The following is a 19,097-nucleotide window of genomic DNA, read 5'->3' on the forward strand; positions in this document are numbered from 1 at the left end:
GTCCTTGGTCCTATGAAAGCTCGATAGATGCTCAACTGTGGAAGAATCAAGGACAGGGAGGCAGGAGTGGGTAGGCGGGTGGAGGAACACCCTCATAGAAGCAGAGGGAGGGTGGATGGGATAGGGGGTTTCTGGGAGAGGGGGAAACCGGGAAAGGAGATAAGATTTGAAATGTAAATAGTAAAATATCCAATTATGTGTGTGTGTGTGTGTGTGTGTGTGTGTGTGTGTGTGTGTGTATAAAAAGAAGTCAGACCCAATCATAACTAGCACTGAGACACTTTCAATTTACTCATTCCCATGCCTTGCACAGATACTGAGAACAAGCTACAACAAAATATTGTATGCTAACTAAATTAAGCAACAGAAGTATAGTTGTACATTCTACTGTGAAAGAAGTCCAAAATCTAGCTTAGGGCCTAGCCCAGTCATCACCAGGGAGGCTTCACTCAGCAACTGATGGAAGCAGATGCAGAGACCCACAACCAAACCCTAAGCAGAGCTCAGGGACTCCCAGGGAAGAGGGGAGGTGGGGAGGATTGTAGGAGCCAGAAGAGTCAATGACACCACAAGAAAACCCACAGAATCAACTAACCCGGATCTATAGGGACCCAATGAGACTAAGCTGATTATCAGGGAGCCTGCATGGCTCTGACCTAGGCCCGCTACACATATGTTACAGTTAGTCTTCTTACAGGACTCCTAAATGTGCAATCAGGGGCTGTCTCTGACCCCCTTGCCTGCTTTTGGGCCCATTTTCCTCATACTGGGTTGCGCTGTCCAGCTTTAACAAGGGGCAAGTGCCTGTTCTTACTGCATCTTGATATGCCATGTTCGGTAGATATTCATTTCTGAAGAGAAACAGAGGAAGGGGAGTGGATAGAGTTTCAGGGAGAGACAGGGAAGAGAGGGGGGAGGAAATACTGTGGTCAGATTGTACTATATGAAAGAAGAATAATTTTTAAAAGTTAAAACAAAGGAATTCCAAAATCAAGCTACTATTGACGGACTGGATCCCTGGTGATAGGATGTCCCCTGGGTTGCTCATGGGTGTGACAGATGCCTTCTGTAGTCCCTCATATCTGTTCAGATGAGGGTACCAATACCAACATCATCCAACAAAAGCTCCTTTCTCACAACCTCCCTCCCTCCCTCCCTATGGTCTCATCTCCAAATGTATTGTGGGAGAACAGTTTTCCACATGAATTTGAGAGGTATGCAAGCATTCAGCTCATAGGAAATGATTTGAATAAAAATCTCAGCTTATATACACAGAGATAACAGACATCAGCAAATATTATTTCTGGCAGTTGACTGAACCACGGTTACACATCTAGGAACTTTGTGCTGAGGACAACGAGTAAGGGGTTCCTCCCGTTATGGAAGCATAGCTCGACCAATAGTAAGGTTTTATTTTAAGAAAGTAATAAAGCTTATATGACTCTGCCTCTCAGAGCTGTTTAGAACTTGGAGTTTCAGTTTTGGTGATTGCACTGTGGTAAATTATTTGAGTGCAAGTCCAAAGATTCTATCTGCGTTCAGACAGACCATTCATCATACTTAGCATGCAGGTTTCAGCAGAACTTTCCCACAGATTTGCCAAAATGCCACTGGAAGTAATCATAGAAAATTGCCTCCTTTATTCACCGAGTCCCTTAAGCGCAATCAGTGGCTCAGGATTTAGGTTTCTTGGACTACCTTAATAATCCATCAATCTCTCTATCTGAAAGGTTCATATAACTACTTTCTTGGTTCATAAATACTGTTTTTAATTTTGTACCAAAAAATGGAATGGACTTCAGCAGTCCTATGTGAAAGCAACGAAAAGGCTTGAAATATTATCAAATACTTACCAAGTTGCACATTCACTATAAAGTCCAAATATGCATCATCCATACCTTAACATCCTCAACACCAGTCTGCAAACAGTCCACTTATTCAATCTGAACATCCAGTTCTGAAAAAAACAAAAAGTAGTAGAATTTTAGGTCATAAGGCTACCAAAATGTGATCATCGAATCCAAAAAAAGTTTAGCTGTGCAAAATTCAGGTTTGCAGTATAAGAAGGCGAATAAAAATCTCTGAACCAAAGCTGCAGAAAGTTGTCTGGACGTTCTAGGTGAGGGTGTGGCTTTAAATCTATGCCAGCACCAACCGTGGTCTAGTCCAACTCTACTGTGGTGCTCAGTAACCCTTTTATCTGATCTGCAGGTGTGCTAAGTCTACCAAGACAGTAGTCCTAGAAAGTTGAATTAACTGATGCTCTCCTCATCTCATATATGTAGAACTTGGGGTCTGGATAAAGTGAGTCCAGGGACCCATGCTTTATCTCCGTAGGTTTGGATACAGCATTGCCTGTCCTTTCTGTACCAATCTCCTTTTTAGAAAATGATTGAAATTTTCAGTGTAAATGTGGTATCATTCCTTAAGGTTGATTAACTTTGTTTTTTTTTTTTTTATTTTCTTTTTGGGTGGAAATAATTGGACATAAAATGGCATCAGGCGTGTCCTCCAAAGACAGTTCTCGGTCTCCACCTGTATCAGCCTGGACTTCCGGATCAGAAAATCTACCTTCCTTTACACCTGGCATCTTCTCTCTGGACGATCAAAGCTCCCCTCCCTTGATGGCCACAGCATTCCTCCCCAAGGTCACTCTCCCCACTATCGACTATTCTACCATCCGCCAATTGCCTCTGGAAGTGTCACATTGGCCTGCATCTCCCAGTGACAAAGAGTTAATCACAAGCAGCCACGATCCAGTCCAAGACCTAGATGAAATGGGTGTGTCTGACACACCTGCCTTGTTAGACATATCAGAACTGAGTGGATATGATTCTGCCTCCGGTCAGTTTTTAGAGATGACCACGCCCACCCCAACATTACAGTACATCACCACCAGCTCTGAGACTATCGCCACCACGGGCCACGAGCTAGTGGTATTCTTCAGCCTGCGAGTTGCTAACATGCCCTTCTCCTATGACCTGTTCAACAAGAGTTCTCTGGAGTACCAAGCCCTGGAACAACGATTCACAGACCTGGTGAGTGGGTGTGGCATGGCTTTCTCCCATTGCTGGGGCTCGTTGTTCATTCTGCTGTCAGCTTTACGGTTACATGGTGATCACTGCTCATCCTGAGCAATGCAGGGTAAGAGGAGAGGAGCATTTAGGCCGCTATACTGTTGCAGAAGGCATCCATCTAGAGTTCTGAGGCGATCTGATTCCAACCAAGGAAATGAATTCTATGGTGGGCAGTCAGAGGAACAAGTTTGTCCTCTTTTTTTTTCCTTTATTTATTTATGTATTTACTTACTTTTTATCCCAATATCAGGCCCCGCCCCCCAATTCTCCTTTTACACAGCCTTTCCTCTCTTCCCCTCTTCCCTTTTCCTCTGTGAAGGAGGAGTCCCTCCATAACAAACCCCTCCCCTGCACATGCATGTCCCCTCCCCCGATCTGGAGAGAGGCTTGTCCCCAATTCTGTTGCCTGTGTGTGGCAACTTCCCCCTAACTGGGCTACCTTGTCTAGCCACAGAGGGAGGGGACTGCCTAGTCCCGCAGTGAGGAGTTTATCCTTAAATTCTCCTTATTAGGGTTGGTTCTCCCTCAATATTTTTATTCCAAACTTGATACAGAAACACTATAGTCCAAGACAGAAACACTGAGCTTGGAATCTAACAGCACACAGAGCCAATGCTGCCCAGAATGGAAGAGGAGGAGCATTCAGGTATGAAAGCTCTCAGGTTGATGTAAATGGCTGTATGTCATCCCTGATCCTGGGCATATAAAGTGAGAAGATTTTCACAGTGGGTATATTTTGATAATAGGCATCCTCAAACTCACATCTTAATTTTGTTCCTACATGTATAATAAAAAAAAGTGTGGTAATAAAGGTTGAACCCGGTGATGGCTGCAACAGTCGTATCTGATTAAATAAAATGCACAATGCATATCTTACACATGATTTCTGACAATATCAGAAAATATATATGCTTCGTATAAGTTAAATTATCAAGTGGCTTGAACATTTTTCAAGTAAGACTCTCTGTTCTGCACACACACACACACACACACACACTGCATGGGGTGAGTATTGAGACTATCTTAGGGAACCGTGTCACCATGAGCCTCACCCCAGTGGCTTCCCAGTGGCTTCCTTAGGGTTTGTGATATGCTGCCAGGGTGGGTTATGGAGGGGCTCCCCCTCCACAGAGGAGAAGGGAAGGGGAAGAAAGGAAAGGCTGTGTAAAGGAGAACTGGGAAGCGGGGACTGCGATCGGGATGCTTTAAGGACAGCGACACCAGAATCAGGCTTATTTCTCGGTAGGAAGCTGTGTTCTCATGCCCTCCTGGAGACCCACGTTTATTCCACAGGTGGCTGTGCCACCCTAAGAAGTTTTCCTCCTTTGCAAAGCCAAGGCTGAGTGGTTGCTACATTCTGTTTTCACTCGTGAGATGACAGAAGAAAGAGCGAGGGAGAACAGGTTGTCAACGTGAGGCAAAGGAGCAGCATCCCTGCACACTTTGTGGTGATGGAGCTGTCTGCGTGACCAGGGTTGGCTGCGTTGAGACTGGGAAAATATCATCACTAATGAAGCCATTGCATTCTGGGAATTAATGTGGTCGACAAAGCAGCTAATTGTCGGTACACAGGGTGAAAACCAAAAACTCCTTCCCCAGGTCAAAGCAGGGCTAACTTAAGAATGAGGTCAGCAAGCCGGGCAGTGGTGGCGCATGCCTTTAATCCCAGCACTTGGGAGGCAGAGGCAGGCAGATTTCTGAGTTTGAGGCCAGCCTGGAGTTCCCGGACAGCCAGGGCTACACAGAGAAACCCTGTCTCAAAAAACCAAAAAGAAAAGAAAAAAAATAAAAACAAAGGAATGAGGTCAGCAGAGCAGTAGAACAAGTCCAGGTAGAAAGGTTCATTTTGTTTTCAAGACAGGGCCATTCTACTTTGCTTCTCTGTTGTTGTAATAAATACCCTTTACCAAAGTCAGCTCTGGAAGGAACTGGTTCACCTTACAGGTTCTAGTCTCTCATTGACGGACTGACTCCAAGGCAAGAACTTACGACAGGAGCTTGATGCAGACGCGACTGGGGAATGTTGTTTATGGGATTGTTCCTCGTGACTTGTTCAGTCCGCTTTCTTGTATAACCCAGGACCACCTGCCCAGAAGTGGTAAAACCTGCAGTGGGCTACATTAGTTAAAATGAATGACGCAGACCCCGCAGACCCATCTGATAGGGGTAATTCCTCAATCAAGGAATATTCAGGAAAATTCTAGTTTTTACCCAATTTCCATGACTAAGCAGCATACCTCATGAAGCAAGATCAGAATCAAAGCTCTAGTGGGGCAGAGACAGGAAGGGCGTGTGGCGCTGAGGCAGGCCTGGAAGCTTACAGCTTGAGCCTTCGGGCCAGTTGTTCATACACAGCTGCCTTTCAGAAACTCTTCTAGAGTCAGGAAAGAGTTCTGGAAAAATGAACTTCAAGATGGCTGTGGTTCACAAAAGACGTGTGTACACACGGGAAACTCTGAGAACACTTTTGAGATGATTTCATCATATTTGAGAAGGAATCCCCAGGAAGCTGCCTGTGCTCTCTCTCACCCAGTTCAGATAAGCATGAGGTCCCACCCAGTTACTGCACTGCTCAATGAGGGCCGTCCAGCTAGCTGGGACCAGCTTCAGCGACCTCCATCCAAACTCCTCATTTTCATTTCCCTTCTGCATGCTATGAAGTTTTACTGCACTGACATAAAGACAGGGTGGGTTCTCATGGTTTTTTATCTCAGTGGGTCATTTCAAATTGACTACTTCCATTTACACAGACATAGGTTGGTAGGCTCCTGGGCTCAATCTGAAATACTCACTTAAAAAGAATTAGTAACCTAGCACTATTTGGCTGATAGCATTGACTTGGTTGGTTGGTTGGTTGGTTGGTTGGTTTTGTTTTAAGCATCTGTTCTCACAAGGCATGAAGAAAATCCCTGCCCATCTATCTCAACACAGGCAGAAAGGTAGAAATATGAACATAATTACTATAAATAGTTCATTAGGTTGTGGTGTGCCGGTCTCAACATCCAACAACAAGAACAACAATGAAGAAGTGAAATGCAGGTCATGCATCGGAAATGGGAACACAAAGAGAGGCAGCAGTGGCCGAGCTAGGAATAAACCCTTTCATTCTTTTGCAGCTGGTTCCATATCTACGATCGAATCTTACTGGGTTTAAGCAACTGGAAATACTCAGCTTCAGAAACGGGAGTGTGATCGTTAACAGCAGAGTGAGGTTTGCAAAGGCAGTGCCCTACAACCTCACCCAGGCAGTGCGTGAGGTCCTGGAGGACCTTCGGTCCGCTGCATCTGAAGAACTCAATCTGGAAATCGAAAGCTATTCCCTCAATGTTGAAGCAGGTAGGTGAAGCCAGCAAAGAAAGTCAGGGAACTTGGTTCATTCTGTTTTGTTTTCAAGCATGCTGTTTTAAGTGTCAAACTGCAACAATGAAATTAAATTGGACATAGCAAGGCAACCTTTTAGAAGCTACCAACTTCCCGATTAAGGAAGGGAGAGGTTTGAACCTGCTCAAGTTTTCCTACACTGAAAAGCAAACAGTAAGGGGGCCTCTAACCACACAGTCAGAGAGCCTCCGTTTTCTCAGGAATAAACTTTTGCTATACTGAATTTTTTGAAATATAGCCCCAAACCAAGCTAGTTTACATTCTGCTAAAATTCAAAGGCACTTTCTAAAAGAAGCTGTGGCAATCTAGTGTTCCTCTTCCAGAAGCCTATGGTTGCAGTAAACTATCAGAATAGTCTTTTCCTAACAAAATTGAGGATGACCAAACACTGAGGAGGCAAAAGAAAAGAAAAGAAAAGAAAAAAAAAGAAAAGAAAAGAAAAGAAAAGAAAAGAAAGAAGGAAGGAAGGAAGGAAGGGAGAGAGAGAGAGAGAGAGAGAGAGAGAGAGAGAAAGAAAGAAAGAAAGAAAGAAAGAAAGAAAGAAAGAGAAAGAAAGAAGAAAAAAGATCAAAATTGAAATATGGAGAAATCACCAAAGAATAAACTAATGTTGGTTCTCAGTTGCACAGCCTCATGTGCATAGCACCCATGTGAATAAAACAAAGAGATTGCCAGAAACTCTGTAACAGAAAGCAAAGGCTTGCTCCAGCAACAACGCAATGTACTACTGTCATGGCCAAGGCTGAACTGGGGACTGCTTCTACCATGCACTACAAAATTGTTCTCTAACTAACTGCAGGAAGGTTTTTAATCCCCTGGAGTGCAAGACAGGAGGGCTCTGTCCCACTGCCAAAGCGACCTTCCAGTCAGATTCAAAACAAAGTTGCCTAATTGGCTATGAATTAGTGAAGTAGATCTTTTAAAGCTCTCTCTAGCTCTCTGTGGACTAACTACCAAGACAGAGGGAAAAGGCCTTGGGCAAAAATACAAGCAAAAAAAAAATTCTCAGTAGGAAACATTTATCTTTGACAGAGCAAGCTTTGGAGCAATCCTACAAAATTGCCTCAGTACCTTGGTAAACAGCATCATTAAAAAAGACAGCACAGCCTTGGGCACTGAGCTGGGAAATGGTTGCCTCCAAACAGGACCAGCCTGAGGAAGACTTCTAGACCCCCTTCCCCAGCAAGCAAAGACCACCCAAATGGCTAAATGGCAGAGAAAAACTGATTGCCCAGGGCTAAGGCTGTTCTTTTCAGTCAGTTGGTAAAACTAACAGGAAGAGATGGGAGAACTAGGGAGCACAGAACTAGGGAGCACGGGAGGGGAGGGACGGTCCCTGCCTTCCTCCATCCCTCAGTCAGCCGGCAGTCTTTAGGAGCCCACTTAATATAAAAACTGTCCATGGAATGTGCAGGCTGGGGAGAGCCAGGGTGTGTGCCTCTGACAGCAGGAGTTTGAGCATTAGGAACCACTCGATAAGTGCCTTAGAAAGGCGCCGTGCCAGGGCCGCTACTGATGCTTGAAAGTACAGGCTAGCCACAGCCTGCACAATCCAAAACTGAATGTGCATCCTATGTGCTCAATTCCACAGTGAAATGTTGTCGTTAAAACTCCTTCCCGGGGTGGGGGTGGGGGACCTTCTCCTAAGGTCCCCAAACCAAACTGAGGTTCACATCCACCAGCATTATTCACTCTGGAGAGCCATTGAGTGCTTTAGGCTTACTTACAGAGCAATGGGTTGAGGGTATGGGTGTCATTAAAGCAGTCACACTGCAAGGTCTGTGCCCAGTATGCATGACAACTCAGGTAGATGAAGCCCTCACCCAACCCTTTCCCAACCTATCTACCCTAGGTCCTACCTGAGGTGATAGGCAATTAGGGAAGAACTTCATGCAGTAAGAGTTGGTAGGAATGGCTAGACACTGAGGTGACAGTCCTCCCATGACCCTTCTCATCCTTCCTTCTATGAGGGACCATCAACAGCCAACAAGCCCAGCTGTCTTATCTTTATCAAACAGGTGCAGCCAAAGTCATAGAGATGACGCTAGTTCAGTATGAAGGACTGCGTCGGGTATCACCATAGGCGGAGGAGAGGGGCTACATGCTAGAGTATTTTTAGTCTTTAGCATGGTGTTTGGCACATTATAGTTGCCTAATAAATGTTAATAGTCAGGGTTACAGCATTGTCGTCATGAACTTAACTACTAATTTATGACCTCCACAAGGTGCCACAAAAAGTGATAAACATCAGCATGGCATGGTATTTGTGAAGCCGTGGGAGCTGAGGTTATCTTCAGGGATAGCCTGTGGTCAGGCGTGCTGTGTAGCCTTTCCTCTAGGTAACTGGGGGTGTGATAGTCCTAAGATCTGCTGCAGTTCCCACTAGAGCCAAATTTATGCTGAGCAAACTAAGAGAAGCATGCCTACAGGCTTGCCAGTGTGCTGCGGGGTACGTCCCCAACTGGAGAGGTGGAGCAGTAGGGAAAGACAGAGAGGAAGACCTGGAAGTCTGCCTTCTCCAGGCCTGAGTGGGAGCAGCTCAGAAATCCTCAGAGAATTAGACACACTAATTGGGTCCATCAGTAAACATGGATGAAAACTGTTGAATTGAATGAATGAATGAATGAATGACCACTCAGAATATCCGCAGGGAGATATTTTGCAGAAGTTACTGCACTGCTACATTGAGCTTCAGGGTGAAATAATTCTCCATACTCTATTCTTTACTAAATACCTGGAGATAGATGACTTATTTCCAATACAAAGAAAATTAATAAAAGAATGACTGAAGGACAAAAGATAATTAATATTAAAAGTCTGCTAGGAAAGGGCTATGGGGACCCTCCTGAAACATTAACAGTGCTCCAGACAAAAGCTCTGAAAACAGGAGGATTGAAAGCGTAAAGATGGCTTTATAAATGTTTTTAAAATGAGTGTGGTTTCTTCTAGGTAAATCAAAATGTGCACACACACACTACTCACCTACAAGAGGTTCCAATGACTTTGTGCTGTGCACAGGGAGAAGCCATGGCTCTGAACTACACGTAAAAGCTTTCCTTCTCATCAACAACAATGCAGATAGGAGAAGACAGGAGGAGCCATGGGGAGGAGGGGACGAGGTCTGAGCCAGTGAGATTCCCTGCTCACAGCTGTGGAGCCCGGCCAGTCTCACCACAGACAAAGGGCAGATGCATGCAGGGAGACAACCCGAGTGGCTCATCGGGCCCGGAACATCATCTCTGATCTCTCGTAAGCTCCTCTACACCCCCGCATGGCCTATCCATGTGCGACAGTCCCTGGCCAAAGGAACTGTAGAGAAAGGACATCTTTAAACTATGCTGGCATCAAAAATATATCTTTTTTAGTTCAAACATACCTTTTAATGGTCATTTTCTTATGTAGCAAACTTCAAGAAAGTTCCTGTGGGCTTGGGTTGGAGCCAGAGGAAGAGGACTATGATTCCCTTTAAATCTCAGCATATTGAGACCTGGCCACCTGAGTAGAGGGAGTGTAGGACTAGACACACTCCAAAGGCCTCTGACCCCTCTTCATTGATGAACTGGCCACTGAGTGGGCTGATGGCCAACACTGAGCAGCTGGCAAGAGGCACAAAGGACCAGGACTGTGCAGGCTCACACTCCAGATGACACAGAAGTACAGACTGTCACCGGAAGTGGTGGCCATTGGGAAAGAGCAAGTGGCAGTCAGGTACAAACATTGACAGACACACAGACACCATCCTCATTCACGTGTGACCCTCCCCTGCCTGTTTGAAGCCTTGTTTCAAGATAGAACAAAGAGATTGCTCTCCACAAACCCCAAAGCTCTACACTGTTGCTTGAAAAGAAAAAAAAAAAAGGACATTCATTTCTTAGTTCTATGAGTTGCTGTGTCTTATAAAACTTGTTGAATGCATAAAATCTAAAACATTATTCCTTTAAAAGAAATGTCCCGTAGTGTTACGGTGAAGTTTCATATCACCAGAACTCCTGTTTGGGGACATAAACAAATATTTTTATTATTATTTGTAGTGCTAGAAATAGAAGCCTCACATATGCTAGGCTACATTTCCAGCTCCTCTCATTTTGATTAAGGAAGAAATAAAGGTCTCCATTTTGAAACAGTAAAGAAAGTATACATGGGATTCTTCTGTCATTTTCCTTTTGATCTAGCCAGATGACAGTTCTTTCGTCCCTGGTTGTACAGAATGACTGGCTAAGCCACGTTCCTCCTTTCCATGATGTATTGGAGGAGAGGATTTCCTGGTGACTGACAGACAAGCAAATTACCATTACCTAGCAGATGGTGCTGCTTCTCGGGTTCCTGGACCCCGAATGAAGGCAACTGTAAATGGGAGTTAAATTCCCACTCACCTGAGGTGCCGGTGTGGTCTGTTCAGGTTTACAAAGTCAGGGCTGGCATACGAGAGTATCGGTCCAAGTACATGGAGTAGGAGAGGCCTGTGGGTGCTGAAGAGCACAGGCCCATAAAATTCCAGGTCATCGTTGGCAAATGAATGAAAACCCTCTACTTCTAGTCTCGATTGTTTGAGCATTCAGTGGAGCTCAGCAAGACTGGGACACTCTGTCTGTGGAAAGACTCTCAGAGAGAGAGAGAGAGAGAGAGAGAGAGAGAGAGAGAGAGAGAGGAAGCCCACTGGAAGCATTATATATTGGAAACAGATACTTAGCTTTATCTATGGGGAAGAATATAAAGAGCTTATCTTCAGAAAGTACCAAAGGTATCCCATGAGTGGAACCTGTTCCCAGCACAGCAGCGATGTCCTCTGTAGCAACAGCGAGTTGCTGGATTTCTACCCTTTTCCCATCCCTCACCATCTTGTCAAGAAAAGTCGTATATAAGTCAGCACTATACACAGCCAGGCTTTCCCACCCTGCTGAGGTCCTCCCTGCTTCCAAATTCATCAGACCTGTGCACCCTGCCTCTCCCACCTGCACCGAGAGTCTCTTCCTCGAAACATAAAACCCATAATTGCCATAGGGCAGGTAGGGAGCATGGGCTTTGAAGTTGCATTTAACTTCTAAGCGAATCATTAGGCCGGCACAGCTCGTGGGAAAAGGATATAGAAACACAATGACAGACAACATGAAAATAAGACTGTAACTATAAGCCAGAAAGTGCAAATGCTGTCACTTTATGTTTATCTGTTTAGCTTCGAACTTTCCAGAGTGGTAAAATGCCCAGGCCAGAATCATGGAGTCAATAGTGAGTCAAACAACTGACTGACTGGCTTCCATACATCAGCAAAGTTTTTCTACAGGAACCAGATAGTAAATATTTTAAGCTTTGCAAGCCAAAAGTAAAAACTGAAAATATTATGTAAGTACTTACATAACTATTTAGAATCTAACCATTTAAAAAGGTTTAAAGACATAAGCGTTCCTGGCTTACAAGTTGTACACAGGCAGGCAGCCAGTGGGGTGGGCACTGGTAGCCTCCACCATTGTTGTGACCATACTGAAGGTCACACTGCCAGTTTCCCTCTCTATTCCCAAATATTGGATGATTTTTCTAAAACTATCAGCAGTTATGCAAGCTCTTACCCCCTCCGGCCCTTTTCTTTCCTATTATAGAAAAATAAGTGAATGATAATGGAACCACGACACGGGTTCCTGGCTGTCCACGCATTCAGAAGTGACTGTGGATAGCCTGCCAGGAGCCTGCCACTCTTATGGAGACCAGGACATAAAGAGGAATTAACGCTACCCCTTCCCTCAAAAAGCTAAGTAGCTAGCAAGAGAAACAGAAACAAATACAAAAAGTTTTACTAGAACCTGTTAGGAAGCATAATCTGGATATTAACGGTGGGAATATAAGGAGGGAGGGGACAGACAGACAGAAAAACAGACACGCACTGACACAGACACAGATAGAGACTGAGGCACAGAGAGACAGAGACAGGGTAAAAGGGGGCTGGGTCCTGATATGTAGCCAAGCCACACAGAGAAGGGAGGGAGGAAACCGCAGCCATGTCTGGTAAACTCAGGGTGCTGCTGCTCTTCCAATGTGATTGTCAGCTGTGGAACAGAGCGGGGAGAAGGGGGACTCTGGCTAGAAGGAACAGAAAGCGAGAGAGCCAGGTCACCTCTCAGCCCTGTCACATCTCCTGGAGTACACGTTAATATCTTACTTTTTCTTGCCCACACTCCCCCAGTACATAAAGTCATTTAAATTTTAACACATCTTGAAACACTCAAAATGTCTGTAGAGTTGATACTAAACAGTCCTTTGAATGTCCTAAAGGCAGTTTCTCATTCACAAAATGTTGCATTGTTTGTAGAATATTTGATAAAAAATATCTGGCGACAAAGAATGCCACCTAGATGATTTTTTAATTTAAATATAAAATGGATAAATTAAATAAGACCCCGTGATATTAAGGAAAGAAAGGGTTTTGTTTGGTTTTGGTTTATTTGTTTGTTTAATAGTGTGTTCCAGTGGTAATGAAACGGCAGTCAGGTGAGCTAACCACTCCCTATGAGGCTGTTGTCTAGAGGTCAGGAAAGAGGTCCAACCTGGCAATCAATATGTGGGAAGCAGACCCAGGAAGCAGCTTAAGCTGAACCAGGGCATTGAGTACCGGAAGAGGAAAAGAAAACCAGAAACAGCTCTGGGAAACCCTAATGGAGCCTTGAGATTATCAGCAAAGCAAGAGCAGGAGGCTTAGCCTCTGGCTCAAATCCAGCACTTCCGAAAGGGGCGAGGGAAGCAGGAAGAGACAGGTAGCAGGGGATGCCTTTGATGGGAGCAACTGAGGTCGTGTGAGGGGACAGGTAACACTTGCCAAAAACAGACTAACTGTTTAGCAGGGGCGAAGGTCAGATTTTGGTGAGGAGAGAGGAAAATGGGACATCAACATCCTCCAGCCACGCTATCCTCTTTCCCTCTGAAGCGACCAGCCCGCCTTCCCACAGTGAGTTTGAGACCAGCGGAAGTTATGAGGGACAACAGCAACCTAAAGATTCTCACATGCTTCCCAAGGGCCTACTCCTCCATATTCAAATCAGCATCTGACCTCCCACGTCCTCTGAGAGAGAGGCGCTCCGGTAGAACCCAGTCCATGGCTGACACTATTACGACGATGTTTGGCTTGCTGTCCCCCTTCTGAGAGCTCCCTGAACAAATGGATCTGTGATATAAAAGTACAAACCAATGTTAGAAGTTTCTGTGATTTATAAACTGAAAAACAGAATAAATCACAGTTTGTTCCGTATTCTGCCAGCATCTCCGGCAACAAGAGTCTCGTCTTTCATTTCTTGGGCTTCGAAAATTCCTCAGAAGCATGCAGGGCTTTTACACACGTTGGCTGCGCCGGTTGAAGATCTCGAGAATGCAAAAACCACATGTAACTTCTCCCCTTGAATTCCTAAGAAGCCTGCTCATACACAGGCAAACCCCAAGGCTGGCAAATGGCAAATGTCAGAATTAATTACAGGCTGCCATCCAAAGAGGCTTCCAGCGAAAACGTGGATCAACAAACTCACTCTCACAGTAAAAGGCAGTACTTGCCAGATTCCTGTTTAGTAGTCACCACTGAGAAGGAGGCAGATGTCACTCATCACAAGACAGACAATAAAACCCGTAATAATCACAAGTACTAACTGACGTTCTGTTTTCATCTTAATAAATATACAAAGTAGGCAAAAATCCCATACCCTTTATATTACTGGAGAAAATATGTGGAGGAAAAAATAACAACAAAATGTAACAAAATGCCCAGTTACTGCAGTGGCTGGACTCCAGGTCTGTGTGCATCCTTTGACTATACCCTGCTCTACAGAATGGACCCTTGTAAGGCCTTCTACTGACCAGACTGCATCCTAACTGAGTTCTACTAAAGTCTGAATTTCTTCAAATTTCCTAAAATTTCCTAAAGTATTGTGCCATAATTGTACAATGGAAAAAAAGTCTTTACTTTCAGGAACCAAACTCCCAAATTTCCCAATCTCACCTAATATGCCCTCCTAGGAGGGGACTTGCCACCTGTGCCCTGGACCCTGTCTCATAGGGTCATTTCATGGGCCCCTTGCCTCCTGAGAAAATTTTCCACTTAACTTTTTTCTGTTGGACCCCCCCCCCCCTCAACTGTCTGCACTGCCAGATTTATATCAGCCCACTTCAGTTTCAATCTGTGCCTTCCGTTTCACACACCAATCAACTCACCAGGCTTCCTAAAGACATTCCTTTCCCTAACCCCCGAAGCAAGAAAGTCCTAGAAGGTCGGTTAGACCTAAAAATGGGTTCTCCCTGCCTGCCCTGCCTCCCTTGCCCTCTGCCTCCCTGCCCCTTGCTCCTGCTGCCCCCCTTCCCCCTGCCCCCTGCCTCCCCTGCCTCCCTTGCCCTCTGCCCCCTGCCCCCTGCCCCCTGCCCCCTGCCTCCCCTGCCTCCCCTGACTCCCCTGACTCCCCTGACTCCTAGGTTCTCCCAGCCTCTCCAGCTTCCAGGGTCTCCCACTGCAATCCAGTAAGGCTGCGAGGGTCCATGCTCTCTGCAGATACAGACTGCCTCACGGTGGCCTCAAGAGACCCGTGTGAGGAGGTGGGAACACTACTGTACATCTCAGTTTTTCCTTGAGAGACTTATCCACATTACTAACGGCCGAGTTTGACAAAGGGACAGAGTACCAGGACTTATTAGGATTTCCTGTACTCACGGTCCTTTAGGCATAATCACTATTAACACTAATTAATAAGAACTGTTAGAATTGTTTATAAAAACGTATGGATCTGGAACCTAATATCATCTGGCCTGAGTCTACTAATTTAAGTATTCTGAATTTAAAGACAATTATCTTCGTGGGTCCTGAAAGTAACAAAGGCTGTGGTGATGGGTAGACCCACCGCACCTGCAGCGGACCCAAAAAGGAAAAGATGGCCCGGGGTGTGCGCCGCATTCCCGAGCCTGGACTCCGCCGAAATCCCGGAGCAGCAACAGCTCCATCAGCATCCAGAGAACCGGTGCGCCGGCGCTCTCCTGGAGACCTTGCGTCCCTCCACCGCTCCCACCGCTCTGGGCGGGTTTTCAAGAAACAAAAAATCAGTTTGCAAGCTTCAGTTTCTCTAGCTCTACTTCTCTACTTCTTTTGCTATTGAGCGCCATCTAGTGAGGACTTTATTTCATAGATTTGAGGGGGGGAAAAAGTCCCTGAACAGCTCCAGGTGAAGCCTAATTGTTTTCCTTTATAGTTGTTGTTGCTGTTGTTGTTGTTGCTGCTGCTGCTGCTGCTGCTGCTGTTTTTAATTTTTTTCATTAAAATGTAATTACAGCATTTCCTCTCCTCCCTGCATCTTTCCAACTCACTGTTTCCTACTTGTTTCCTCTCAAATAATGGCCTCTTTTTCTTTGTTGTTGGTGTAGGTGTGTGCTTGCCTAAATATATAAATACAGTCTGTACAGTCTTTCTAATTTTTATGTTTATGATTTCAGGTCTGACCATTGAATGCTGGATGGCCAATTAGGGGTCCATCCTTAAAGACTTTTTTCCTTTCCGAATTCTAGTTGCTTGTGTTTTCTTTCTAAGGTTGGAACCCCCATGAGACTTTCTCCTTCTGCATTAGCATGTCTGCTGGTGGTGTCCTTGTCAGGTCTTGTTTAACAGCCATATTGTTGAGGTATCCTGGGGGCAGCTTCCCTGTCGTTTCTAGGAGACACTGGTGTCACAGCAGATTTCCTGGTTTCTGGCTCTTACAATCTTACCACCCTCTCTTCTAAGATGTTTCCTGAACCTTGGGTGCAGGAATGGAGCTGTAGATGTATCCATTGAGGGCTAGGCTCACAACAATCAGCAGGTCACTGAATTTTGATCAGTTGTGGATTTCTGCAATGGTCCATTTGAGGAGATTTTCCTTAATGAGGGGTGAGGGCTAAAATAAGTGTATCTTTATACACTTGTTGGTAGGATCCCCTCTACAGCCCCACTAGGCACGTGTAGTTGGCTAGGATTCTAGTACAAGGCGCAGTTTCTCCGTGTAAGCAGCCTCTAAGTCCAGTTAGAGAGCTGTTGGTTACCACCAAGATATTAATGCCGCTTTTGTACCCCTGTGGCTATCCCACCATGCTGGTTATTGTGGTTCAGGTGCAACTGTTCATTGCTTCTCCCCATGGAAGCTTGCACAGCACCTTCCATTGTTACGAAAGCTCAGGGAGGAGGTCTTCAGGTCAGATCCAGTTTGGATCCTCTAAATGCATGGTGTCTTCAGCAACAGGGATGACCTTCAACCCCTGAGAGGCAAGGGAGAGTATCAGCAACAGCCCGGATGGTTTAGGGAGTCTCTTGAACTTCCCCAGCCAACAACTAGGAAAGGAGTTTCTCGTGCTTAGTCTTGGAGTTTTTATTAGATAGTCTATGACTCTTGGAGGAAAAACATTGTAAGTCCAAGAAAGGGGAACTTCATTTAAATTGAGTGTGTGTGTGTGTGTGTGTGTGTGTGTGTGTGTGCTCTGTGATGTAGGACATAGTGTAATTTTCTCCTCTTCCCTGTCTCTCCTTCTGTATTGGCCTCTCTCCCACCCCCAAGTCAAAATCCTTCTCCTCTGGTGTAAGCATATTTCCTGTATCCGTTTCCTGGGCTTGCTTATATAATGTATTTTGTATGCATTTCAAAGGTCCTGACTTCTGTCCATTTCCCCAAAGAAGAGCACTGCGGAATACAAGTCAAAGCTGACTTCATCCCAGCTTAGCCACGACCTCCATTGGGTGTGGCCAAAAGGAGACGCTTTGCTCTCCACCCCGCGGTGTCAGCGCCATGACAACAGTGCAAACATCAGGTGTTGCTGATGCTTGGGAGAGAGAGACAGTCAATGCCCAACCTACTAAAGAAGCAGTGAGGGTGTCCTGGAGGTGATGAGATGTAGTGGAGACCATTGCAGGCCTGGGGGGATGACAGAGACTCAGAGGCCAGGGGAGGCAGGAAAACACTACTTTAAGATCTGAAGAATATGAACTCACTTGAGACCAGAAAAAGACTTGAAAAAGAGAGTATTGGCCTGCCAAGAACATGTAAGCTTCATGGAGACACAAATTCCCTGTGCTTTTTAAAAACTGAAAGCTTTATTTTTAGGTTTATTAATTTTATGGATATAAATGTTTGCTTGGATTGAATGTACATGTACCATGTGGCAACCGTAGTGCACATGGAAGTCAGAAAAAGCATTTGACCCCCTGAAACTGGAATAATGAATGCTGTGAGCCTCAAGGTCCTGGGAACTGAACCCAGGACCGCTGGAAGAGCAGCAAGTGCTTGTAACAGCTGACCCATCTCTCCAGCCCCAAGAACCTTAATCTTTTAATCTTGAACTAGAAAAGTGTTCAAGGCATCAGGGACGTTCAGGTGGGTTTGCCTGGATGACGGAGAGATAGGAGGCCACCTTCCTCAGCAAGCAGGTTAGTAAAGCTTTTCAGGACCTTTGAAATGCATACAAAATACATTACATAAGCAAGTCCGGGAAACGGATACCGAAAATATGCTTACACCAAAAAGCTCAGACGATACACACCGCAGTGCACCCACTTCAAGCTGTGTTCATTGCTGTCATGTTGAGCAGATGAAAAGAAAATGGGGCTTTCATGCTTCCTAGGAAAAGTGTTCTGCCTTGTGACAGAGCATGGCAGCCTTTCGAGCATCTGTTTATTGGGAGAATCGTTATTCAACAGACATATTCACGAAAGCCTGAATCAGCTGGTAAGAGGAGGGGCTGATGTGGAGGGGGGGCAGGCTCCTATCCACCCTCAGCCTCTCTCAGTTCCATAGGGCCTTGAAGCGGGTGTTACAGAACCCTGTAGACTAACCACAGAATGTAGTCTAACACAGATGTACAGATCTAAGCGTTATAAATAGAAATGAGTATTGACCTTGGGTTGTACTTGATAAGTGAATTATAAAAGTAGTATGGGGCCAGGCATAGTGGTTCACAGCCTACATATGTGTGTGTGTGTGTGTGTGTGTGTGTATGATGTACATTTACAGCATCTATATGATATTTTCTCTGTGTCCTCCTATCCTCTCTTCCATGTATATATGGATATATGTGCATATATATGTATGTATATGGAAGGCTCTTGCAAGTTCAAGCATTAACAAAACCGTGTATTGGAAGTGCTCGGCATGGTGCAGAACACATAATGGCTCTTGACAATATGAGTTCCTGCTCCTGAGGTAGCTACAGGTAACAGGTTGTGACCCCTGAGGGCATCTTAAGAAAGCATTGTTAAACAATGACATGAATGTCCTCTGCCTATGCTGAAAATCCACATAGGATGTCAAACGTGTTGCTCAAATCCTCCGCATGTGCTGATGAGTCTGAAACCTCCCCATCAACTGCTGACTCATAACCAATATTCTCACATATTCACAATATTCTCACATATACTAATGCCAGGTGTCCTGGGCTGAGGTTATCATATGTGCTCCACAGAAGAGCCGTCTACACTGGGTAAAGACAGAGTATCAAGTCATTTTGCCATGGAGGAACTACACTAAGTCTCAGAGAATAGCTAAGCATCTCTTGAGTATGGTGGCTTTTCTTGTCAAACTCCTTTCTAGGGCCAACGGAAAAGGAATCTGAGTAACTAGACATGGAGGCATTCAGAGGCTGAAGCAGGGGACTCCAACAAGTTTG

The 19,097-nt window shown here is 45.2% G+C and overlaps 1 protein-coding gene across 1 annotated transcript in view; it reads left to right on the forward strand.

The window, feature by feature from the left end:
* Positions 1-19,097, forward strand: part of Impg1 (interphotoreceptor matrix proteoglycan 1) — a 141,637-nt gene that overhangs the window by 109,419 nt on the left and 13,121 nt on the right. Inside the window, exons 13-14 of the mRNA XM_052189312.1 lie at positions 2,518-3,038; positions 6,194-6,413. Of these exons, the coding sequence (XP_052045272.1) occupies positions 2,518-3,038; positions 6,194-6,413 (741 nt within the window). The remainder of the gene's footprint in view (positions 1-2,517; positions 3,039-6,193; positions 6,414-19,097) is intronic.

The sequence above is a fragment of the Apodemus sylvaticus genome, chromosome 7 (assembly GCF_947179515.1).
Source record: "Apodemus sylvaticus chromosome 7, mApoSyl1.1, whole genome shotgun sequence".
Classification (NCBI taxonomy): Eukaryota; Metazoa; Chordata; class Mammalia; order Rodentia; family Muridae; genus Apodemus; species Apodemus sylvaticus.